This window comes from Sceloporus occidentalis, unplaced genomic scaffold (assembly GCF_023333645.1).
Source record: "Sceloporus occidentalis isolate IW3139 unplaced genomic scaffold, rSceOcc1.0.p SCAF_127, whole genome shotgun sequence".
Lineage (NCBI taxonomy): Eukaryota > Metazoa > Chordata > Lepidosauria > Squamata > Phrynosomatidae > Sceloporus > Sceloporus occidentalis.
The window spans coordinates 2,715,189-2,742,071 of NW_028317107.1; the positions used below are offsets into that span (position 1 = coordinate 2,715,189).

General features: G+C 41.4%; 1 protein-coding gene across 1 annotated transcript in view; it reads left to right on the plus strand.

Moving 5' to 3' along the window:
- The first annotated feature begins 863 nt into the window (after nucleotides 1–863).
- The window catches only part of LOC149281849 (neurogenic locus notch homolog protein 1-like), a 40,236-nt gene continuing 14,216 nt past the window's right edge, over nucleotides 864–26,883 (plus strand). The window contains exons 1-8 of the mRNA XM_089498990.1: nucleotides 864–918; nucleotides 5,543–5,624; nucleotides 20,401–20,666; nucleotides 21,198–21,530; nucleotides 25,304–25,426; nucleotides 25,532–25,765; nucleotides 26,033–26,188; nucleotides 26,379–26,564. Of these exons, the coding sequence (XP_089355116.1) occupies nucleotides 864–918; nucleotides 5,543–5,624; nucleotides 20,401–20,666; nucleotides 21,198–21,530; nucleotides 25,304–25,426; nucleotides 25,532–25,765; nucleotides 26,033–26,188; nucleotides 26,379–26,564 (1,435 nt within the window). The remainder of the gene's footprint in view (nucleotides 919–5,542; nucleotides 5,625–20,400; nucleotides 20,667–21,197; nucleotides 21,531–25,303; nucleotides 25,427–25,531; nucleotides 25,766–26,032; nucleotides 26,189–26,378; nucleotides 26,565–26,883) is intronic.

Consider the following 26,883-nt stretch of genomic DNA (forward strand, 5'->3'; position numbering starts at 1 on the left):
TTCTAAAGAAAGAAAAAAAGAAGGAAACAGACAAAAGGCAGCAGAGTGCCGCAGGGAGCACCCGCCGGGGCTTCTGCCACCTTCCCACTGCCTGCCTGGCGACTGCGCTCCACACTCCCCATTCACATGCTAATGAAGCAGATCCCTCCGCCTACAGCAAGAAAACTTTAGACAGAGCCTTGAAGTTTTCAGAACAATAGTCCCTCTTCTTCAAGCACGCTGCAGGCCAGAGAGAGAGGCAACAGAGACTTCTCACCGGGGTAGTTGTATTCAGCCCCGTCTAGGGTATATGTCCAAGGGTGCACTGGGTGCGTGTGGTGGAGCTGTGCAAGCAGTGGGACACCCTGTGGCGGAAGGATCTGCAGAGCTGTGTTATTGCAGAGCCCTGGCTTTGAAGCTGCTCTCAGTGTGTGCTCTGCACTCAGTGCTGGCAGGACAATCAGTGATTGTGAGATCCCAAGCTGGAGACACAGTAAGCATTGGTCCTGTGTGATTGCGAGCTTCAGGGGTTAATACCCTACAACACTGGTTTCCTCACATCCAAAGAAGGACCCTAATGTTGGACACCCTGGAACAGAGGACTAGCAGGCTGGATTCACTGTAACAAGGGGCTCCGGGGCTGGATACGGTGTAACAGGAGGCTCCTGGGCAGCTGGATACATTGTAACGGAGGGTTCCAGGGCTGGATACATTGTAACAATTCTCTCCCAGGCTGGATACATTGTAACTGATTGCTGGGCTCGCTGGCTGGGATTTTGCTCCTCTTCGGGGATTTGTGCCCCTGTAGCTACTGGGATCTCCCACCCACGGGACTTATGTCCCACTAGTGTAGCTGGTTTGGTGTGGCTGATCTATCCGGAGGGATGTATCGGATTGGGCTGGTGTTTCTGTTCTGCTCCCTGCCTGCCCCCATCACAGGTACTGTACCACTATAGAAATATTACTATGCATGTTGTGTGTGCCCCTATACCAGGTACAATAATATGTGTGTGTCCCTATGCATCATTCTGTGTGCCCCTCATGCCACCTATGTATTACTGTGTGTGTGTGTCCCCCATGCCTTATTGCATTCCCTTTGAAATGGCTTTAAAATGACTATTTTTTCGAGACTTGCTCCAGGAGCTTACACCCTGCAGTGTTTATCGTACTGTTAGCGAGTTGCAGTGGATCGGCATGGCACGTGTTACTGCATAGACTTGTGAAATCACCATCATAATGTCTAACATGAGATGCCCCCATCCCATCATCAGGCATTCATTATTGTTCCCAAGGAATTCACTCGATTACAGCAACATTTTTATAAGGTTTCGGTGGTGCTGAAAGTCCTTGGGTATGGCCCAGTAGTCCACAGTGCTTACGATCTAGCCACGAGGAGTTCAGTGAAGCTTTCAACTAAATGTACACTATATATTTAACACAGTCTATATTGGGCGTGTAGGTGCATTTTTCTACCCTCTGGTGTTGATGGTGTTAATTCTATATGCAGGTGTAGGTTGTCGTTCATTAAGATTTTGCAAGCTCTTGGGCCAAGGAAATGTGCAGTAACAATTGCCTACAAGTTTAATGGCAGATCCTGGAGTTAAAATACCCAAGACTTCACCCATGTTCTGGGGTCATGATGCACTAAAATATTGTGTTTTGTGTTTAAACAATATAAATACTAAATATTGCAATTTTCTTGCTGTTGGCTCTAAATCTTGGAGGGTTAAACCCAATATTTACACTTACTACATGACCTTCTGTTGATGTCAACAAAAATGTATCTGTCTGAAGATTTGGTCTTTTCCAGCATTAACCTGTTTGGTTCCAGGGTGTTAAGTTTTTCAAAAGACCAGAATTGTCTTCCAAAAGGACAAATTGTTAACCCTTGATTGCAAACTCTTTTGATTTAGATAGTACACACAAGGGTCCTTTCTGGCATAGCCCAATGAAAGTTTGCCACTAAAGTGTTAAAAATAAGACACTGCTGCTTATGGAATACAAAGGGTCTTGTTTTGGAAGCTTACAATCTAGGAAATGTGTTGCTTTAAGATCAATTATAAACTCAAGTAACTTAGTGAACCAACCAACATGTCTTGGCATTAACCCTTTCAGCAGCAGAGAGAGAGGTTAGTTAAGATAATGGCCGTGAGGAACTAGTGGAAACATTGTGACATCTCAGACCAATGAAGCAATTCGAGGCTGGAGGTCTTTCTTTGTTTTGGTTTTGTTTTTTAACCTTTTCTACCCCAGTGGGTTTGAGTGTAGTATTGCCCTTTTTTATGTGGCAGTCCATGTATTTCTGATCTCATGGGCAAGCAAAGTGTAAAAAAATAAATAAAAATCAAACAATCAATCCGCTAACCAAGCTCTGAATAATTATTTTACTTTTAGGCGTTAAAGAATAGTTTATGGTTTAGCATTTCTGGGACAGAATGAGTAAAGTTATTTTGCAATCACTTTTTTTTTTGTTTTTTGTTTTGTGAATTTGTGTTTAAAGGTTATTGCTACAGGAACAGCTGGCACAACCCAGAGGAAGAGTTTAATGAAACCATTGAGGTTTACTCAAACATGTCACTCTCTAGAAATGTGTACTTTGCTATTAATGAATCTACTAGACCATGCTTGGTCTGCAGAAGGAGAGACAGACTGTACCTCGTAGGCGTTTATTCACTAAGCAGCATGTTGTGGGCACGTAGAAACCTACAATTTGCCAGAAGATCGGCCCCATTCGGCCAGTTTAGACTGACCCTTATTCACGCTGTAAAGACTCAAACCTTAATCGGTCATTAGTCTCGTCTTAGATTCAGGAGCCATATCGCTATCCTCTGTATTGGGCCCTTACACATCTGCTGGGAGGCTGCTCTAAATAGTAGTGAAACTGAACTGGCCACATGGGTCTAATCTACTGACTTCTAGATTCTAGGTTTCTATGTAATATCCCTCTGCACTTTTGAGGACAAAAGCCCCCTGGCAACCACAAGGAAAACAGAGGGTTAATCAAGGACAGCTTTTAAGGGACCAAGTTAGTCTATTGTCCCAGAACTGACTCATAACCAGAATATGCTGTGTTTTTTTTTTAATCTATAGGCTGCTCCTACAGACTTTCCCTTGTCTAGTTTCGCAGAGCAGATCAGAATGTGTCATTTCTCTGCAATAGGTCGGCGTATAAGAAATCGATGTACTCGCGATACAAAAAGTTCTCATTTTCCAGGCGATAGTATTTTCAGTTCTCTTGATGTTTCAAATGTCAATGCTTTTCGGAAAAACTCCACAAATCTGCTACATGTCCTCTGTTAGGCCAGATATTTTATCTAAAAGCCAAATATTTGTATTTATTTATCTAGAGCTGTATTTCAGAACTCCACTGTGTTGTGATGTGGCTAAATAATGAAAAGTGGATGTCCCCCCGCTAATTTTTCTTTCTTTCTTTCTATACACATGGATTCAAAAGGGTTTAATAGTTTAGTATCACACATGGCTCTATGCGACAGGCGTGTTAGTACAGAAAAGGCCATACTGGGAAGAAAGTAGGCACTTTCCAAAGTTTCCATTGACAAAAACTCTCATAAATAATGATGAGAAATGGCGCCCCCACCAAAAGAAAAGGTCAAGGAGGGTATTACACTTGGCAAACACCAAAATGCACATTTCCAATAGCATTCAATCCTACGTTTCTCACCCACTCTGATCTTATTCTACTAAAAAAATCTATTGTATTTGGACCACGTAGATATGAGATGTTCACATTTCTTTTCATAGCTAGGGTATTGTTTTGCTAACAATATGAACGAAGAGCTGACGAATGAACTAGTAACCATTAAAACAAAATCTTTTTTTAGAATCCTCCCCCTAGTCGCTTTCTGGTTTTTTGAGGGTAAGCGTTAAAAAAACAAACAAACAAAAAAAAATTGGTTTGAGCTATGTGAGAAGGTTATAGGGTTAAATTGCCCCCTATTCCTTGTCTGTTTGAAGACGGGGACACAGGCTGCAGTGTGCTCACCTAGCAGGGGGTTATTAATTCAGCCCCAGGCTGCAGGTATTAAGTGACAAAGGTGGTTGGGTGGAATGAGGTCTGGCTCCCAACAATATAGCAAGAGACGTGTTTAACTTCACAATGAACGGCTCTGATTTCTGTCTTTGTTTAGAGTACAGAATAGATTCTGCTTTGCAGCTGTTGTGCTTCCCATGGCCAGCTCCCGTGTGTGTGTGTGTGTGTGTGTGTGTGTGTGTGTGTCAGGGTTTATAATGGTCACTTCTGGGCACTTACAGCTGTGAGTCTCTGAATATCTGAGCCACTTGATAACTAACCTTGTGATACATTTTTATGTCTGTTTCTAACCACTTCCTTCTCATCAGAAGCATGTTTGCACAATTTAAAAACTTTTCGCAGAAGCGACACAGGGAAACGTAATGCAATACTCTTCTGCTTGCAGAATATGGAGACAGATTGATAAGAATATTTTTATATTCTTTTCCACATCTGGATTCAAAATGTGGAAAGTTACATTTGTTTGAAAATAATCCTATAGTTACTGTAATTCTCCCTACACCCCAGAGATTGTAAGCTCTTATGGACAGTGGCTTTTTTTTTTTTTTTTTTTTATGGAGACCATTGGTCGTCTACTGATTTCTTCAAATAACAGTTCTTTGAACCAGTGTCTGCTTGTCCCGCATAATGAAAAAGTCCATTATGTTTACTCAAGGCCAGATGATCTGGAGGGCCCTAGAGCAGTTTTAAAGAGGGAAAAAAAATCTATACCCCCCCAAACCCAAACCTTTCACCCTTTCATGAGCTGCATCCAGAAGGTCACGTGGCAATTCATTTTCACGTTAAGTTCGGTTTCACACCTCGTGTTTTGCTGTTTCTTTATAATGTCATCGCAGAGGAATGGCCTTCCCATGTCATGTAACAATGTGATATTGTCCAGGCACAAGATAATGTTACAGTTGCTATAATTCAGTCCCAAGAGCTTGTTTGAGATTCAAGACTCCAAGCTAGATTCTTTACAATCTACAGACGTCAAGCATGACATTAATGATCTGCAGTTTTGGGTCAATTTATGACCAAATGGTCAAGTCAACCACTGAACAGTAGCTGAAAAGTAAGAAGATCGGTTGACCTATAACACTTTTTTCCCCCCATTGTTTTCAGTTATCGATGAACTTCTCCACATTAAATATATTCTTCTCTACTTAAAAAAAAAATATACTTGGTTTTATGTGCTCCAAAATGTGAGACCGTCCAACAGTGTAGACCTTAGATGTCCTCATCCATCAGCTGCTTCATGTGGTCAGAAGAGCAGATTCTTTGAAAAATGTGTTTTTATTCCTTAATAAGACAGTGTAAATTTCTAATTCATTTGGCAAGGTATTTTGGAGAAGGTGATCATATTGATAAGTATAATTGGCGCGGTAACAGTGATAACCCCAACAGAAACCGATCACAAGGCTTGGCCAGTTGAGTTTTGTGCGTATTGTACGGGGGGGGGGGGAGACTAGTTCTCATTGTAATTTGCACAGAGCAAATAATAATGTCCTTCTTTTTTCCCTACTGTTAAAGGTTTACGATGTACGCAACCTGCGGAAATGTGTTTGAACAATGGGAAGTGCGAATCTACCCCTAATGGAAATGGAGTTTGCAAGTAAGTGCCAATTCTTTTAGATGTGACCTCGGTATGGTCCCAAATGACACAATGTTTACAATCAGACTACACCTGTTCTAATATCCTCATTGGGCATTTATTTTAACTGGAAAGCTTTTAGAAAAGAAACAATTTTCCTAAAATAATAATTCCCAAATTTATTAGCGGCATAATTGCCATAAAAGTGATTTCTTTTTTGTAGAACTTTTTCTTGTCCAAGAGACTTGTGGGGTATGGCCCAAAGCTAGATGTTCTTCTATGGAAAGTGGAAAGACCGCAAGGTTCTAGGCTTGTGAAAGATGAGAAGAACCTGCTCTAACGTTCTTGGTCTAGAAAAGTAGCATCCAACATGGCTACTAAAATTCATCACTTTGTTGACAAGGATCCATTTTCCCTCTGGCCTTTAAATAATACTCGGTACTTTTCATAATGGTCTTAGTGGCAACCAATAGTGATGTAAAGGTCTTCTAAAACCAAGTTTTCCTCAAGAATATATAGACCGACATATCCAAGATGTCTTAAGCCAGATAAGCAGTGTTAATTATTCATTAATTGTTTTTGTTTTGTGATCTTGGCTGTGAAGGAGAAACTGATCGGACACTTTTTCACCATGTTTGCGAGTAGGGAACCATTAAAATCTTCCGCTCTCTCTAACCTACTAAAACAATGGTGGAGTTACTTGGTCCCTCTAGCAATCGGGTCTACAAAGGGCAGACCCTCTTTGTGAGCTCCTAATGAATGCACGCCACTTTTTTGTATTCATCGCTCAAGCCACACGGACGCTTGACGCTGTAAATCTTGTTTTCTTTCATTTAAAATGCGACAGCTGTGGTTCGGCCCGAAACGCAGCCTCTATTGTTAAAGAAGACAGATTAACTCTGTGTGACTAATCATACGTGGCTTTCCAGAATGCAGAATTACCCCCTGTTTGTGCATAGCTTTATTTTTTTTCTTTCTTTAACCCCTTTAAGACAAGGAGAACATCTAATTTTGCAGAAGTGGAATACTCTAAGTGTTATTTTTAATTGAGAATAGGGCCAACCCTAGTGCAGGAAGCTGTATTAATGGTTCTACGGGAATACTTGCCTCTATAAAGTACTTAAGTGAATTCTGCAAATAGCTTGTTTTAAGCTTGAGACAAGTGGGAACTTCCTCCGAAGTAAATGCTGAGTTTCAGGATCTGTTAGAGCTGCAGTGTAACGAATATAAAATGCATTCCCCTGACACTGACTGCGTTACAAGCCGCTTGGTTCCAATTTTGAAACCTCTGTTGACGTGGCCCCTTTCAGAACATATTGCGTGCATTTTGGAAAAAAAAAAAAAGTCTTACCCTTTAGTTGAAGTTGATTTCTTTCAATTGGCCAACATAGGAAGAGATGTAAAGTTGCATGAGCTTCGATGGAAAGACTCCATAAGATGGTTCTATCAGTTTTTCATTTTGGAAGAGTCTTTTGGATGCCGATTGAATGGGAAGCTCGTTGGAACAGAACTTGGGACCTAACATTTATTCAATTTTGATTTTCAATGTTTTCTTTTAAAGAATGTGCAGCCAAGACTATTATGTCCTCTTATTCTCCCTATATCTACAGCTCCCTGGGTGACCCCCAAAACGTGTCTTGCAACATTGTTTCCAACATCATGTTTCGTATCAACTCTCCTGTGCGCCGGGTACATGGAGTGGTGGGCTTGTGTACTCTCATGTGATAAAAGCAGAGCTGTGAAAGTATGGATTAAAAGGGTTTTTGTGCTCAAGCTCAATAGGTTATTTTTATTTATTTATTTTAGAGGGCTACAGGCTTTTCTGGATCCTCCATAAGGTCCGTTGACTGCCACAGCAGACGATGGCCGACAGCTGTTTTCAAATGAACAGGGGAGATTTCTTCTGGCCCATCCTGCCTTTTTTTTTTTTTGCCTCCTTTCACAGGTTGCGAATGGCTGTAAGATTAGATGTTTGCAAGATGTGAGGTGTTGGGTCCTCTGTTAGCTTGTTGGCGGTAATCTTCAGGCAGATGGCCATCCTGCCCCAAGAGTCTTTTTGAATGACACAACCATTCAATTAATGTCTCCAATGGATCCTTACAGTGTATTTTACTGTGCAAAGCTAACTAGCCTAATAATATTAAGCCTGATCATCTCCTTAAATGATTTTCCCAAAGGGATATTTGGAATAAGCAAGTAAGAGTGCAATTTTTTATTCTTGTCCCTTCTTGCTGTTGATCTCATATGGGAACCCGGTGACATTAATTGCACCAATTTTCAGAACATATCACTTGGCTAGGTTGAGATAATAAGGAATATGTTCTGTCTGAGTCGTTCAACACAATGGAATATTTCAGGCTTCGGTATTCTAGATATCCGGGGGGGGCAGAAGTAGTAAATGATCATTTAACCCTTTTTTGTCTTAACAGTTTGTGTGCCAGTAGCATTGAGTAACACAATCCATCACCCGAATTCATAGCCTTGTCATTTTCATTATCTGGACGCCAGCTCTTGAAGCTCTGCAAATGAATTGGGCATTCGGGCCATCAGACATGTCAACGTTTCACCTGCGTTTCTATCCGCAAACCTTTTATTATGTCCTACTTTAGACAATTTGAAAGTCAAGTGAAACTAAATATTCTACGTTGTAGCAAAAAGGCTTTTAGCTAAGAAAACCAAGCTGGAGTTTTTGTCTTCGACTTGGTATTGAAACATCTGCCCTGAGAGAGACTCCTTTTAGGAGCTTATTTGATGGACCATTAAAGATTCCACATGGTATGTTGGGGAACTGGTTAGTCTTCATACCCTTTTATCCAACCTTAGCACCAGCAGGTTGGTTATTATATATCAGTACACAGTTCCTATGGAACTGTCTGGATCATAGGAAGGCAAGGAATACCCTGAGGTACATTGACTGCTACTGCCTCTCGAAAAAACTCGAGCTTACAGTCTACCCTTAAAGAAATAAAGGCAAGCTGTATTTTAACAGAAAAGTGAATTTTCAATTAAACTGTGAATTTGGGTATTTTCTATGTATAGGAAACATGTGGCTCTTTCCGGTTAGATAACTCCTAACGTTCAAGCTGTGTATGAGGTCCTTAGAGATGTTCTGTAACTCCATTGTTATTGTTTTTATGATTGATTATAATGCATAGTAGGAAGGGAATCCTTTCTCGTTTCTTTGTTCAGCTCTTGAGTTATATTTGGTTCCAAAAAGCAGATACTTCCTGTTGTATTTGTTTCTCATGTGCAATACAATGCGAGGCTCGTGGATCTGATCATCAGACCAGCGAGAATCCTAGCGGGAAAGGGTGGGTATGGGGCAATAGTTCATGAGACAAAACTCCAGGACATCCCTGATGGGGTCAGTGGCCCGTAGCATCTGAATGTATCTTACTTGGACCTTTTAAGGGTCACAAAACTTTTCAGTTTTTATAGAAGCTTCGAACGTGTTTCCATTTTCAGCAGAGCTTTGGATATTTTAATTTCTCTACACACTTCGGATGGAGTCTTTTATTGTCGGCTCTTCCTGAGTCTTCCAAACAACAACAACTTCCTGCTCATAAAACGAAGTACAACTGCCAAATACTTCCCCCGGTTTGCAAAATGAAAAACCGTATCGTCCTGTAAGGTCCCCTGTTCCGATTTGGAAACTTTTTTTACATAATTCCTTATTTTTAAAAGTAGAACAAAAACCGTATTTTAGATTTACCCAAAAATAGTGAATATGTGGACGTACACGCCATCGAATAACGTCCCTTTATCGCTTTCTGCAGCATGCGGCTCCTTGGTAATGATACGTGCAAAGAAGGTGCGGGTTAGATTTTAAACACACGTTGTTCCGTACCCTGCATTCCCTGCGTTAAATGGTGCGTTTCCATCTATTTTTTCACCTGTGTGAATTGTTCTTTTTCTCAAAGCACCTTCCTTTTAAGACGGAGCCCAGATGTTTACAGAGCCCTGCTTGTTAATAGCTTGTTTGTTGGCTTTAACAGTCCCAAGAAGCCCGGGGCAGTGCAGAGCTTGGAGTGGAAATTGTCCACTTTATTGCAAGGTATAAAAAGGCTCATGAATTTAAAGTGGGCAAAGCATGGTTTAATAGAGCAGTTCCTTACACCTCTGTGTTAAAGCAGGTGTTAAAAGAACACGAAACTGGAAAAAATGAAACCAACCGTATCGGGTGCCTTTACGGAAAATTTGGTGCGTCCTTCCTTCTCTTGTAATTATTACTGTCCTGTTTTGGGTTATTTGCACGCAACCGGATGTGCCGGTAGTAGAGTAGAACATTTGCATCAGGCCTTGCCTGGGGTCCATTAGAAGGGTTCCCGAACCCTTACATTTAACTCAAACTGGAATTTGTTTCACCTACACATTCACTGCTTTCTTAATCCACTGCTTCCACTTTATTGCCAACCCACGGGTTAAATGAGCCCGAAGCAACATGACAGATTGGCCATTCATGGGGGGGGGGGGGTTGTTCGAGTTTCTTGGGACTATGAGAAAAGAATGTGATGTAATAATTTAGCATCACATTCCATTCTATTGTCTGTGTGCAGTGAGTCAAGAGCTTCTGAACCCTGGAGCAAAGCAGGGTTCATCCGTCATGACTCCTGTGCTATATAAAAGATATGTTTTTTAAAGTCAAATAAAATGACTGAAGGAATATGATATGATTCACAGGAACAACACAACATTGCTAGAATTGTTCTAAATGGTTTAGTGACAATTTCCGAGGCAATCTTACCTTTAATGTAGGTCTGGGATTAATTCTTTAAAAAAAAAATGGTCAAAACATAATGTTGTCTTCGGTTACCGTTATCGTTTTTTTTTTTTAATTCTTCTTATTACAAAACGACTTTTTTTCCATCAAATTTTTTTTTACGAACAAGGCTTCAATAATATAACATTAAGTACGTGGCTTTTGAGTTCCAATAGTATACCCGACGCATTTCTAGGTCTTCAAGTTTATTTTTTACTAAAGGGAAATCCTTAACAACCTTTTTTTCTGCTGTAAAATTCCCACCCTTTTCATTAAGTGATCGTGTTTAAATTACCCCCCTATTATTTCTATCCTTGGAGGTTTCTGATCCAAGTCCGGCTTTTGAGCAGCGATTACCGGAGCAGATGCCTCAAACCGCGTTTTATAAAATCCAGGTGTTATTTTGTGGCAATGATATCCCCTTAACTGCTGTTTTTAAGGGCTGGACAGAATGCTTTTTAGTTTAACATAAGGCACTTTTTTTTTAATTATTATTATTTAGCGAGGCAGGTGTTTAGCAATGCGCCCATAATAACCATTCCGCATCTGTACACATTCCACTTTGTGTGCTGAAAGGGCAGAGTATTGGGGGGGGGGGGAATAGTAGAAAAGGCTTTAATTAAACTCGTTAGGGGGCGTATTGTTCGAAGGGCAGATGTTTCAACAGGAAAATGTTCTTTTAAAATGGAAAATGAGTATGGGGTTTCTGGCCTTAGATCTTTTAAGGTAGGTCCTTTGCAGGTGCTGCCGGGACACTCTACAAGGACTCTTATCTCAAAATTATATTGCTTTTTTTTTTTTTAATAAGAAATATATATTTAGTAGGTGAATATACACTGGCTTTCTTATAGAAGCCACTCTCATTGGCAAATCAAAGAAGCAGCTTTCATGATCTAGAACAGGGGTGGGCAATTAATTTTCCCATGGGGCCACATGAGAAATTGGAATGGTTTTAGAGGGCCAGACCTCTACAAACTACAAACTCCGAAGCCTTGTCCATTTTGTTAACTTATGTGCTGTTTAATAAAGTTATTCAAGCCTACGTCATTGGTAGAGGTGCTTGAATAAGTAAGGCCTGAATAACTATTAGCACAGCACAGAAGTGAACAAAATGAACAAGGCTTCGGAGTGCATACCGTATTTTTCGCTCTATAAGACGCACCTGCTGATAAGACGCACCTAGATTTTAGAGGAGAAAAAAAAGGAAAAAATATTTTGAGCTAAAAAATGGGCTAAAATATTTATTACAATAACTGAATAAGCTATGAACACAGTAAGACACACGCAGTAAGACACACACAGACACAGTGAGACACACACAGACACAGTGAGACAGACACAGTAAGACACACACAGACACAGTAAGACACACACAGACACAGTAAGACACACACAGACACAGTGAGACACACACAGACACAGTGAGACACACACAGACACAGTAAGACACACACAGACACAGTGAGACACACACAGACACAGTAAGACACACACAGACACAGTGAGACACACACAGACACAGTAAGACACACACAGACACAGTGAGACACACACAGACACAGTGAGACACACACAGACACAGTAAGACACACACAGACACAGTGAGACACACAGACACAGTAAGACACACACAGACACAGTAAGACACACACAGACACAGTAAGACACACACAGACACAGTGAGACACACACAGACACAGTAAGACACACACAGACACAGTGAGACACACACAGACACAGTGAGACACACACAGACACAGTAAGATACACACAGACACAGTGAGACACACACAGACACAGTGAGACACACACAGACACAGTGAGACACACACAGACACAGTAAGACACACACAGACACAGTGAGACACACACAGACACAGTGAGACACACACAGACACAGTGAGACACACACAGACACAGTAAGACACACACAGACACAGTGAGACACACACAGACACAGTGAGACACACACAGACACAGTGAGACACACACAGACACAGTGAGACACACACAGACACAGTGAGACACACACAGACACAGTGAGACACACACAGACACAGTGAGACACACACAGACACAGTAAGATACACACACAAACACAGTAAGACACACACACACAGTAAGACCTCCCTCCCTAACCCCCCTTCTCAGTATCTCCCCTCTAACTCCCTAACCCCCCCTTCTCAGTATCTCCCCTCTAACTCCCTAACCACCCCTTCTCAGGATCTCCCCCCCCGCCCCGGTCACTTACCTTAAACTCCTGTGTTGGAAGCGTGAGGCGTTTGTCTCGGGTGCCGGCGCTTCACTGCTGATCGCCGGCGTCTGACGTCATATGCCGGCGCCCAGCGTAAAGCGCCGGCACCCGAGACAAACGCTTCCAACACAGGAGTTTAAGGTAAGTGACCGGGGCGGGGGGGGACACCGGACTCATTGGTGAGTCACCAGGACACTCTTTGCGGGCCGGTCCGAGCTATTCAGCGGGCCGGATGTGGCCCGCGGGCCGTGCTTTGCCCAGGTCTGATCTAGAAGGTCTAGCGTTACATCTTGTGTTGGGAAGTAGCTGGCGTTCCGGTTATGAGAATTCCTTTTTCTCATTCACCCCAGACTTGCTTTCATTGGGGTGAGCCTTATAACTGTGTGTGCATTTTATTTTCCTGTACGCTGGTTTTAGGATCCTTGTTAACACCTCCTAACTTTTTTTTGTTCCTTCATCCCCTCCCACATACAAAAATGGTGATCTGGCAATTTTTTCTGTTCTATAAAGAGGTGTTCTGTTACAGGACTATTTGACAGAGCTCTGGAAATAAATGAGTTCACGCCGGCAGACCAGGTGACAAAGATATTGAGCCGGTGGCAGAAGTGGGATTTTTGCAGATGCTGGTGCGCAATATTGTTACAACTCAGTGAGACGCGGTACTTCCCAGCACCTGGAAACAGTCAGTGTTTGTGAATACTTTAGAACCACGTGCATCACTGATTAATTTCAAAGGCACAGCAGCTAATTAAGAGTCACGACCTCTTACTTTTTAAATGTTCCTTTCCCACGGTTTACTCCATTATCCAATAACCGAAAGCAGGACATTAGGAGGGTGGTAGGAGAATGAGGAGCCTGTCCTCTCTGGCCATCGCAATGTCTGGTTCATAAAACACATTTTTGTCATTTGGGGGAAATCGTAGGTTCGGTTTTTTTGCCGCTATGTCTTTTTTATTATTTGTTTCCATGGTTTTGGGGCAGGAGGAATACATATGGCGTACAGCAAAAAGAGAAGTCATCTTTCCTTTAGGAGTTGAAAATATAATTTATTGGCATTTACTTATCTTGTTTCATCTGAAGAAGAGATGCATAGACATTATTAAACCAATAAAATGTGGAATTCCTTGTATTTTTTTTTTTATATATATATTTTTTTTCTCCTTTTCTATACGTGTAACGTTATTTATTTTAAAGATCTGGGTTTCCCGCTGTAATCCTTTGGCCAGCACACGTAGCAGACATCTTCTATTTACGACGGGGTGGGAGAGTTGTTTTTGTGGATTAACCTTTTTTTTTGTGTGTCTTGAGATCTTTTGCTGTGTCTTGGAAACCCATTGTTTTCTGTCTTAAAGATGGCAGATGGCCACCAAGATTGGCGGAGATCACTAAAAGTTTAGAATAAGCCTGGGGTGAGAGGTCGCAAGAAGGCATCTGCCAGACTTAAATGCTGAGACGGGCCGCATTTCTGCAGTGACCTGGCATACGCATTGGCCTCGGTTATCCTAAATCTAATTTTTGTGCAACAAAATTACCCGTTTTAACTTGATGACAGATGACTACAGCGTATTTGGGTTCTGCAGTGTGGATACTCTTGCTATGTTGCGGGGTATATATACGTCTGGAATCGCTTTACTGCCAAATTTATTGTTGGGAGAGTTTTAGCAACTTTTCTAAAAACCTTTGTAGTGTCTTTCTATCCTTTTTTTTTAGATATGGAAAATAAGGTTTCCTTATTCTACATTTAGAATACCTAAGAACAAAAACCCATACGTGGAATGGCCTTTGATCTGTTCCTGAGCCAGTTCATGTTCCTTTCTTGAATACGCAGTTTTAACTAGCATTTTTGGCTGGTGTCCTCTCTATTGTGGTTAGAATACTGTCATGTTTTAACACCATTGTGTCACAGTTCTCTGATGGCTTGGAAAGTATCCACTTTATATAAGTTGTTGGGTTTTATTAAAAAAAAAAGGCATGGTGGGGGGAAAAATGGTGGCATGAAACCAGGTAGATCCAGGTGTACTGCATAATTGGCTGTGCTGTAGCATAGACAATCGCTTACACTGCACTCCAAAACTTTGAGAGGGTGCTTCATAAGTGGAGCAGGCAACAGAAGAGGTAGAGGGTAATACAGTGAGGGTATTAAACATGCATGGGATAGGCGTAGGGCTCCTGAATCTAAGACGAGACCAATGACTGATTAAGGTTTGCGTCTTTAGATGGGGTCTGATCTGCCAGCAGATTATTATTATTATTATTATTATTATTATCTTTTATTTATATAGCGCCAACAGTTTACGCAGCGCTTAGATTCTGTGTGAGTTAGAGAGTCCAGAGGCTGTCTATCCCCAAAGAGCCTACATGGGGACTTCACATAATGGTACAAGATTTGGAACGTTAGTAATATTAGTATCTTAGTGTTAGGTCTCTTCTTTTTTTTTTTTTTTGTAAAGTAACTTTCCTCTAGTTAGAATTTGCGTGGCTATTTTAAGAGCAGTAAAAGAATTTCACAGAAAGCCGCGGTGGGATGAGGCCGGCCAGCACACACGAGTTCTGCTGACTATGTCTTTAACACATTTATGAAACATTAGGAAAGATGTCTTGAGATTTCACAGCACCCTGTCTGTGGACGGACACAAGCTCCGCTCAATCATCCCCTTGTTTGAAGAAGCCAATACTTGTAGAGGTGAGCAATTACCCTTTAGGTTGGTGTAGGGAAAACCCCGCTGAAGACTTTTCTGTATTGTCATCAATAAAATCTCTTCTACAAAAAAAATATAAAATAAAATGCTAGCCAATCAGGTGCATGCCAGGATAGATGTTCTAATACCTCTAAATCAGGCAATTTAACTGGGAATATTTCATTTAAATTTCTTAATGTATTTCAAATACACACATTTTTATCTACCTTTTACGTTTCAGTTGTTGAAAATACATCCTTTTTTTTTGGCAATAAAGTGCACTTTACAGTGTTTGCAATTTTTTTTTTTTTTTTTTTATGTATTTTATTTTTTTGTAGTAGTAGTAGTAGGGTTTGAGTTCTTTCCTGTACAGTACAATCGCACACTGTGGGTTTTAAAGTACAATTAAACTTTTACCCCAACCCCCTCCCCAAATATTAGCGAACCATTAAACACAAATTTTATTTATAAACAAACAATTTATTAACTGCAAAAATGAATGTATAAAACACTTTTTCCAGTTTACTTAACAATTGATGGCTTTTTTTTTTTTATTTCTTTTTTTTTCCCATGAAACACTCCCTTTTTGTGGTGTGGCCAGTTCAAAGCAAACATTCCTCCTTTCATTATACTCTGACACAATCCACCCACTTGTGGGTTTTTTTGTTTTTTTTTTGTTAACTTCCATTAATAAATAACGTTCTTTGTGTGAATGTTATCTCTTTTAGAGAGAGGTTTGTTAAAATGTAACTTTGTATATTTAATGTTTAAAAAAATTCCATGTATGGTACACTGAATACGTTTCTTGTATGACTTTTTCTTAGTAGGGGCAACACTTGATGATGGCTGTTATAAACAAAGACCCCTTATTGCCACCTTGTCTCTAGACCTTGGTCAGCTAATGAATAGAAGAAGTATGAATGTAGTTCTTTAGTAGCTAGAAACAATATTATTTGTTGGCCGCAGAGAAGATAGTCTAGAAGATTGGAATACCTTTTCGCTGACCAGCATTCGTAGCGCCAAAATAAGAATTGCATAAACTTGCAAGACCTCAGATGTCTCTTTTTTAAGTTATATCTCAAGAAGGGACCTTCTTGAGGTCCGGACTCAAGAATGTGCTCTGTGTTGGTCCGCTAAAAAGTATCCCAAACAGTAAAATTTTATTTTTTTTAAATAAAAATGTAATTTGGAGGGGATCAGGCGCTTTCGGTTACTACTAGAGATTCAGGTACTTGGACTTTACGTTTTAGTTCCCGGCACATGGAATGTTTAAGGATATGAGTGAATTCATGTATGTGTGCTTTCCAAAGTTGGCAGAGAACGCACTTATTGACAGGTGCAACAGAGCAAAGAGAAGAATATAGCCGGCTGCATTTCTTGTGTTTGCACGCAATTGTGAAAGTTCGGAGAAGTGTGCGGACCGAGGTGGACTTTCTGCATGAATGCATCCTTCAGATGTCTGCAGCCAACATGCCTTCACTGGCCCTCGGAGACCAGGGAGATTGAACAATGGGTGCTCTCATGAGAGCAGCAGGCTTCCAAAAAAAGATTTTTGCCTGTTGCATTCCTAAATTGGGAGAAGCAACCCCCCCCAACCCCCACCGCCTTGTCCAGAAGCCCAGGTCTATTCTGGATCTCCATGTCCCCCACCGTATTTATGAAGTTCACTGGGCGGCAGTGGCTTGGAGCAGCTGCCATTGCCTCATTAATATGCACACCTGCTCGTCGCAAGTCTTTTGTGCACGGAGCAGATGCCCTAATTAATTCTGTGCCTATTCTATTCAGCCCCTTTGGCCAGGATAATGCGTACTCATTAACTCGAAATGTCTCTGCCTCCTAACAAATTCTCACACAAATCCCTGCACAAAGAAATACTTACAAACAAGTCGAAATATATCTCTGAGAGTTTAGATTTTTCAATATTTTCTTCTTTTTTTTTTTCCTTATAAATCGCCAAACATTCTCCCTACAAAGTTATTTCACTAAAGTACTTATTTTGATGATTAAAACAATTGGGATTTTGCAAACGTTGGCTGTTTTCATAGCCTCCAAACTTCTTGGCAGTCCCCAGCAGCTAAACCATCGCTGTGAACAGTGAAACACAATTTGGAGAACCTGATCCTTTAGTATTTGTAAGTTCGGCAGAATTAGCTGATAAACCAAAACATGCAAAACCTCTCTTGATTATGTTCTAAGGAACATAGTTCTGGAGCAAATAACTAGGTATGCAGCAATTGGCAGAGGTGTTATGTTGGGTTCCATGCTAATTGCTCCATCTTTAGAACTTTGCCTTTGAGTTTCTGTACCTAAAAGACATTAGCAGCTTGTTGTACCCAAATGGTCGAGAAATCCGCGCGGGACAGATGTTCCATTCCCCTTGCGCAAAGGATTAAATACAGGGTGGAAAAGAGTTCTCTGTGTCCAACAGAAGCCCCGCAGACAGCAAGTTCAAAGAGAGCAATACATGGAGAGAGCTCATTCAGCAATGTGCTCGGGAGCTGTTGATTGGAATACATTCTTGGAAAATATTTTAACTACCTAGTACTCCAAAGTATTTTAACTACGAACCATTAATGGCTGTAATGAACTATTTTTATTTTTTTTTTGTTTCACAGATGGCTACCTTTTTTGTTTTACCCATGGGTGCCACCCTAAGCAGTGGCAGAATAATACAGCTTGGTGTATTATTGCTGGGTCCTCATCTCTGGAAGCGCTAACGCTGTGATACATTGTGATTTCAGAGGGACCCAACAGCAGGCCCGTAACACCGCGCTCTTTGTCTCCTTCACCAATGCTGGTGCCCGCTCTGCCACAAATGGACCATCTGCAGGTCTAGAGGGAGGGAAAAACCAAACCCCTTATTTTAAAGCCTCCCAAGAAGACATGTTTATTCTTCGCTATTCATCAGGCAGAAGCGTGAGGTCCACTGGGGCTGTAGCCCCTTCTGAAGGAAATCAAATCTCCGCAGCTTGTGTACTTATGTGCTAACAGATGGGGCAGTTATCACAGCTACTTGATGTGCTGACAAAGACGCTCGTACCCAGATGTCTCTCCTGCCCCTTTTCTCCCTTTTCTTTCATTTCACAACATTGCGAGCGCCTAATATGCTGGACAACCCCACCGACGGCTCCGTAAACAATTCCCCAGGCAAAAAGCTGGTCAACAATGTTGTTTTTCCTGTAAACCAATTGGCTTGGATCATTTGGCTTGTGGCAGCAGATGGTGGCTTGTGTTCCTACCCTCACCCCTCTATATTAAGACTCCTTTTCTGCTGTCTTTTTTTCCAATTATTCATTCTCTCATCTGTGTCTAGGTGAGTGACTGACCAGCCTATGGTGGGTAAATTTACCTGCGCATACAGATACTTTGGAGACTATTTGTGAATTGAAAGAATTCCATAGTGACATACAGTTAAGGGTCAGCTGGTCCATCTAGTCTGTCCATTCTAAAGCCTCCATGTTTATTGATTTGTTTCCGCTTTCTTGAATTCCCTATCTTTTAACACCTCCGCTGGCAAGCTATACCCTGTATCCACACCCTCTGAGTTAAATTATGCATTCACACCCAATCTTGCCCATCCTCTGACTTCATATCATGCCTCTATTTACAAAAGAACACTGCCCTCCCAAACCATGGTGGTGCCTTCTATAGTGCAATATTTTTGATTATTTTCATGACTAATCTGACCCCATCAACAGTGACCAATCCACCAATGAAGAATTTTCGCAATACTGATTAATCATTGATATCTTCGTTTTATGGAGTGAGCGAGTCTCGTTTCATTGACTAAAAGGGTATGGTGCACATTTTTGCCACCAACCCTGCCGTCATTAAATGGACGACTTTTATTATCTTACCAAAGTGCTTTGGGTAGACTCGAGGAACTAATGAGCTGCTGTTCAAAAGAGCTTGCAATCTGTTTTACGCCGACAGCAGATGTTTGCACAGATGTTCCAGTTGACCATAGGGATGGCCCTAAGGCAAAAGCATGTGGCCATATCAATGGACGACTGTATTTCCCATGAACCTTCTACTGGTTTTCTCTCCGACACATGGCCTGGGATCCCTTAGAGACTCCCTGTTTTCGCTTGGTACTTCGGAGGTTGTTGAGCCATTCTACGTTAAATACCTGGTAGGGAGTTTGCGTCTTTGTTTATTTAGTTTCCACTCTGTTGACTTTAGGTTTGGGAAGATCTGGAAGTGCTGATCCCAAACAATGATTGTTTGGCTGCCCAGCGGGTCCTGCAGAAACCAGGGAGTAAATATCCCTTTAATCTCTTTAGTTCATGAGAATTACTCTGCTGGGGAAAGTGTTGTGATGGGAATAATAATAATAATAATGGTAATAATTATGGGATAAGAAGCTTTGTTTCTCTCTTACCCAGCTCATTAAATGGAAAGGCAGTTTCTGTCGGCTGCTCTCCCATGATTACCTGGCGGGAGTCATTGTTATTGCACCAAGTTAACTTAAAATTTTTAATCTTTTCAGTACCAGGAAAGTGAGCCAAGTTATAAGGATGAAGATTTTTGGATGGGGGAGGGTCACTTTTCATGGCTATGGTGTTTTTTTAGGCATGGTATCCAACTGAAAGCCTATAACATGCCTTACAAAAATCTCCTTTGATGCGAATCCCATCTACACAAAAGAAATTATTCTTTTATCACAAAACAGAAGACCGGTATATAAGTTTTAGTGTTTGAACATCGGAGAGGTTGTGGTTTTTTTTTTTTTGTTTTTTTTTTGTTTGTTTTTTTTTGTTTTTTGGGGGGTTTGGGAACTTTCACGGAGAAAAACACTTTCTTTTAATCACTTTGGCAGGTTGAAAGTCTTCGTAATTTAGAATGACTTGCAAGCCCTTCTGTTTTTCACTGGATCGTTTCGATAGACTTGTTATAACTTGGGTGACGATTTTTATAGGTGCATCTGTGAAACTGGATGAGACGGAAGGGAAATTCCCAGGGATTTAAAGTATTTGTGCAAAGAGTCAGAATGACTTTTAATAAGTGGCTCCTACCGGGTGGCCAATAAACGTTTTGTCTTAAAATTGCTTGCCCTGTTAATTTAACGTCGTTCTGACGTCGTATATATTTTTGTTTTTGTTCTAGGTGTACCAGTTCCTACGTGGGAGAAAGATGCCAGTTTCTGAACCCTTGCTTAAAAAATCAATGTTATAATTCCGGGACCTGCCAACCTGTGATAAGGGGAAACATTGTTGATTTTGTCTGCAAATGTCCTCTGGGGTACTCGGACAAAGTGTGCCTTACCCCTGGCGACCACCCTTGCGTTAACAACCCTTGTCGTAACGGAGGATCCTGCGAGTTGCTACCTAGTCTAACGGAGTATAAGTGCCGATGTCCCCCTGGCTGGACAGGTATGTAAATCAGAAGTGGGGTAATTCTCGACGTAATCGGAAATGGATTTGGGGAACACTGAACAGATCCCCCCCCCCCCTTGGAGCCATGTGCAAATTCTATCTTTAGATTAAAATAAAAAATTGTATCTGAAAGATTAAAAAAATGAAACGCGATGGCTTTTCAGTTGGGGACGAAATCTCTGTCGACGAACTACAACTCTCACAATCCTTCTCCAGGCATAGATATTTAAATTGAAGTTCAGAATCGGCAAAGAGAGGCAGCGCTCTGTGTAAGAGCAGAGGAGGCCACGCTTGTGCATATATTTAGTGTTAGTACATACTTCCCTTGTATAATTTGAACAATATACGCCCCACCAGTAAATGCTTCCGAATACATGGCCGTTCATATATTTCATCATATGTTATTGCGGAGAAAAACATTACGATGCATTTGTTTAAAAACTAAGAAATGATTTCCTCGAGTCGGCCAAGATTAACTATGAAGCCGCAGCTTAATGAACATTTCTTCTTTTTGAATTATCTTCCCAGGTGATTCCTGTCAGCAAGCAGATCCGTGTGCTTCTAACCCATGCGCGAATGGTGGAAAGTGCATTCCGTTTGAGGCGCACTACGTGTGCCGGTGCACTCCAGGGTTCCACGGGCCTAACTGTAAACTGGACCACAACGAGTGCAACCTAAAGCCGTGCAGAAACGGCGGACTGTGCATCAACGAGATTGGATCCTACCAATGCGTGTGCAACAACAAGTTTACAGGGAAGAACTGCGAGATCCCCTATGTGCCGTGCAATCCGTCACCGTGCCAGAACGGCGGCACCTGTCGGCAGACCGATGACACCTCTTACGATTGCACATGTCTTCCAGGTACCTATCGCTCTAATCTTTTGAACTTGGGTGGTTTGATCGCCGCGTAATAGCGGGTGAAATTCTTGGCTTTGGGGGCATTAGCAGTTACGGTTGGGCCAAAGCCACTGAAAATTGGTTCTTTTTTTTTTTGTTTTTTTGTTTTGTTTTTTTTTAGCTTCCATATCACCATTGTTTTTTCTTTTTCTTTTTCGGCCACCAGCAACAATAGCTGAGCTTTCGCAGGAACTTTTTGATGGAAATTGAGTGTGTATTTGTTTAAAACATACAGTTTAGAAGAAAAACCTGTATTCTGGGTTTAACATTCTACGGAGTGCAAAGAATGTTTGAAGGCACGCAGGTGCTCCTGGATAAAAGTGTATCTTGAGACGAGTGGAGGCGCGTGTAGGTATCAAAGTGCATCACGGCACTAACCACGGTAGCCCTCGTGCAGGCGGACAGAGTAGTAGTAGCAGTAGTAGGCGCTGAGTAGTGTGAAAATTACACTGTTGTGGGGCTTATGCTACAATAAATCTGGAAATTCAACTTGAACAGCTGCAGTGTAGTGGATCAAACAAATTCCAGGGAATCCCAGTAAAAATGCATTTTGTAATCGACAAATACAACTCTTATATCTACTTTTTCTTGATAATTAAAAAACAAGCTTTGGTTAAGTATCTTCACCGGAACTTTTACTCCTTGGCAAACATGCGCAATGTTAACGGGTAGCGTTGGATGGCACAAAATGCGTTTCCGTCTTCTGCTCTTGTGTCCCGGTTCCGTATCGCGACCTCTGTGATTGTTTTCGAGTGTTGCAAACAGGAAGCTCTTTGTTTTATTAAACTAACAATTCCAAACAAAGAGACCTCTACAATAGTAGGATTTGCCAGTTTTGCTTTGGACTTTTGCCCTTGTACGTATAGGCTGTGCAAAAATGTCAATTAAAAAAAAAAAAAATGCCAAAGCTTCTCTGGGTAAGGGTAATTTTTAAAGCTGTTCCGGGGCAAAGTTCTAGATCTGCAGTCACCGTGACAACGGGTAGAATGTTCATACTGATCGCTCTGTATTTTGAGTTACGAGCTTTTTTTTTTTTTTAATTTATGGGGATCGGATAATACTTTGGTTTCCTCCTCCGGCATCTTAAGTGTTAAAAGTTGTGAAACGATCTTAAAAGTTCTAGTAAGTTTCAGTAGGATGCGTTACTTGAAATCCTATATTCTTTGCCTCAAGCCTGGTGCTTTTCCGACGAATGTCAGCATGTTGCTTTTTCAGAAACGGTCTTCTGATTCACAAAAAATCATGATATTAAATTCTCAGAAGGAAGATCGTTCGTGACTCTAGGAGGGGTGTGAATAGGACAGTTCTAGAACAGGAAACTTCGACTTCACAAAAACGGAAGCATCCTTCCTCTTAACCTTAGACTAAGCAATAAGATATTTGTGAGCCGAGTAGCTCGGTTAAAAGGACGACGGGACTTAATGTGAAGGCGACGTAGTGGTTTACATTGCCATATCAGCATCCGCATTCTGGTTCCCAGGCTTCTGGAGGGGGGCTGTGCAGGGACATTTAATTTCATGTTAATTAAATGGTTGTCTGCAACTTACTGGATCTAGCAAACGTTTGCTTTAGTTCCAATTAATTGATACATTTTTTTTTTTACCAATTGTATCGTTGGCGTGTGTTTCTGGACAAATTATATTAGGCAAAATTAATTTACACGAGGCTGCATTGCGTTCGGTCATTCTGGTCCTGTCACCACCCTAAAACGGGTATCTGAACGATAAAAATCCTACCCAAGGGCAAGAAAGATGAATTAAATGGTGGAATCACCACAGCAACACGGCACTAAAATCAACCGTTTCGTATAACCCCACTGTGCATAAAATGGTTAATCTTCTTTTTGAACCTTTGTAAAGTCCATATTCTTTGTCCGGCGGCGAGATTCTAAGAAACTAGAATTTCTTTTTGTTAAATCTGCGTTTACAACTTGACGATAGACGGCGGCAGATACTTTATTAGTTGGGTAGAGAGATAATTCCCTCCACCCCCCCCCCTTCTTTCTCCCATTATATTATCTTGAGCTTAGGCATGTAAAGACTGGGCAAACATTAACCTTGATCGTACTTTGAAGCCTAATGTAACAAAAGGCGCGTGAGTTTTATGAGTTTGTCTAGCAGGTGTCTCCTCAATCACATGCGTTGTGGGCACAAAACCTACGTACGACGCGCAAGATCAAGGAATGAGGCGGTGGTAGCGCTTAAGATCTAAAACAAGTGTTTTTTGGGGTTTTTTTTGCCGGACAAATTTAAGACATCAAAAGTTCACCTGAGCGTTAAGTTTATCTTTCAACTTTTACTTTTTTTTTTTTTTATGGTGTTAGTCGTTGTTAAAAATGCGGTTAAAACGAGTCCATACCTTGACGGAACCGACAGTTCTTGCCAGCTGTTTTAAAAGCACTTAAAAGAAAAACTTGTTTTTTTTGTTGTTGGGTAAACATAGGAGGATCGGATTGCAGTAATGTCGGCTACCTGTGTGTCCTACCTGCCCGAAGCTGCAGGAACCATGCAAATAAAATAAAAAACGGCAATAGCCTCGTGTTTACCGTAAACACTGGACTTAAACCCAAAACAAGAATGAAAAGTGGTTACATTGTCCATCTTTTCTAAATCTGTGAAGCAAAGGCTGTTTTGCATAGGGAAGGATGGCCCGGTCCACGAGTTGGCGATATTCGTTGGGTCAGAAGGCGTCCTCGGCTGATCGGAAAAATGTTTGGAGTGGGAGGCAATTTATAACCTTTTAGGACTCTCAGAAACCAGAAGAAGTGTCTTATTTGCATTCATGGCAGAAGTTCCATGCAGAATGTATTTACTGTACACAGAGCCATTTAAATTTCTAGAGAAGTCTTGGTTAATTCTGTGAGCACCCTGGCGGATTCCTTTCAATTATACCAACCCTAAAAAGCGCGTACCTAATGTATTCCGATAAACTTTGAGCAGGGAACTTGACGGCTTTCCGAATAGAATACATGCTTTTTTTTTTTTGTGTGTGTTTTTTTTTTTTCTCAAGAAACTCCATTTAATCCGTGGGCTTTTTTGTTTTTGAAATCCAATGGGTTTTTTTGGCTCCTTAAGACATGGAGCTGAAGTCTTCTTTACCTTACTCCATACTTAAGTTTATAAGCAGTAGCCATATAAAGTTAATCGATAACTTGACACATGTTGGTCTTGTGGATGAAGTGCTAGCGCCAAGTCTGGCGGCTGTACAAGAAGCCAATTTTACAGCCCCCGATCGGAGTAACTTGCGTGTAGCGTGTGTCTTCCGGAGGGTTAAACGTTCAACGTGTGCGTCGGTTGGGGCGGCAGATACCTATACGAATGTTTAGGAGATTGTGTGCGTAATGTAACCAATTTGGAACTGACTGGGTTTGCCAGCTTTGTTTGCAGTGATCACAGCAGAGCAAACACTTAAGTATTGTGTATAATAATAATAATACCTGAGCAGAGAGGTTATTTGAATGGCCGCACTTACGGAGTCACGGTAATTTAAGAATCATGCCAAGCCGGTCCTATTCAGGATTTTTGTTCCTGTTTAGTAGGACATCTTTTGCATTTTAGATGAGGATGGGCTAGATTTTCCAATCCGAATCTACAGGTCAAGGTGGCACCAGTGATAAGGGGGAGGGGGACCCTCGAACATCTGGGTCTGCAAAGAAACTCTACTCGTTTTAATTTAAGGCAAGACACGTTTGCCAAAACAATAGGTCTTTACATTTTACTTGGTTGTTTAAATCCTAGGGTTTTCTGGGCAGAACTGCGAGGAAAACATTGACGACTGTCCAGGCAACAACTGTAGAAATGGAGGAACGTGTGTGGATGGTGTGAATACTTACAACTGCCAGTGTCCCCCTGATTGGACAGGTAAATAATGCCGTATCAACGCGTGAAGGACCAATGAATTTGGCCCACTCTTTACTTACAGCCTGCTAAGAAAAGAGTAAATGAAATGCTACTCTCGTCTTGTAGGTCAGTACTGCACAGAGGATGTGGACGAATGCCAGTTGATGCCCAACGCTTGCCAGAATGGTGGAACGTGTCACAACACTCATGGTGGATACAACTGCGTCTGCGTCAACGGCTGGACGGGTGAAGACTGCAGCGAGAACATCGACGATTGCGCAAATGCGGCTTGCAACGGTGGGGCCACTTGCCACGATCGAGTTGCTTCCTTCTTTTGCGAGTGTCCACATGGGCGTACAGGTAAAGTCAGTAAATGTGATACTTTGTATTGTGATATAGCGTAATATAGTCCACTGCTGACATAGTCCCTGTTGTTTTTTGGTTATGAACCACCACGTGACAGTGGGGGGGTATAGCTGTCCCCTTTTTCATATGATCATAGGAGAGAAATTTGGGACTAAATGTTGTTTTTTTTGTGGTTTTTTTAATGCTGTTTAGCAGTCTAGTAGCAGATGTTTCCTTAGGAAGTGATGTTTACTGTTCTGTATTGCGTGTGCCATGTTACAGGGCTGCTTTGCCACCTTGATGATGCATGTATCAGCAATCCATGCAATGAAGGGTCCAACTGTGATACCAACCCAGTCAACGGAAAGGCGATTTGTACCTGTCCTTCTGGATATACCGGACCAGCATGCAATGATGATGTGAACGAGTGCTCACTTGGTAAATTCCAGTCCTTTTATACGAGTTTTTATTTATCCTTTTTAGGTATAAAATAACGGTTTATTATTGGCTCGTGTAAGCCGAAGAAATGCCATCAGCTAATCTATGCGTGTTAAGTTTTATGTGGTACAAAACGGTATACTAGATATGTTTTGTGAGGCTTGATAATAACTGTTGGTCTTGTCTTCAGGCGCAAACCCATGTGAACATGCAGGGAAGTGCATCAACACCCTTGGGTCTTTCCAATGCAACTGTCTCCCGGGTTATGCTGGACCTCGCTGCGAAATCGACGTCAATGAATGTCTCTCCAACCCGTGCCAGAATGATGCCACGTGCCTGGACCAAATTGGAGAATTCCAGTGTATATGTATGCCAGGTATGTACCGTCTAGATTTAATTGTAAAGAGGAGCTTTACTCAGACTTTGTGTTATATTAAGAATTATAACTTATAAAGCTGCTGTTTCTATACATATCATTGGGATTTTAAGTATATATAACGCTATGATGCCCTGATACCTAGCAAACGTTATGAACGCCTAGGTAAGGGGGGGGGGGGCACAGGGGTTTGGGACGGAAAGAGGGAATGGTCAGACTAAACTGGGACAATTAGAATCTATATGTGCAATAAAAAAAAAAACATCAGCAAATATTTAAAAGGCTACTAACCCGGCTGGAACTTTGTGCCCTGCAGGTA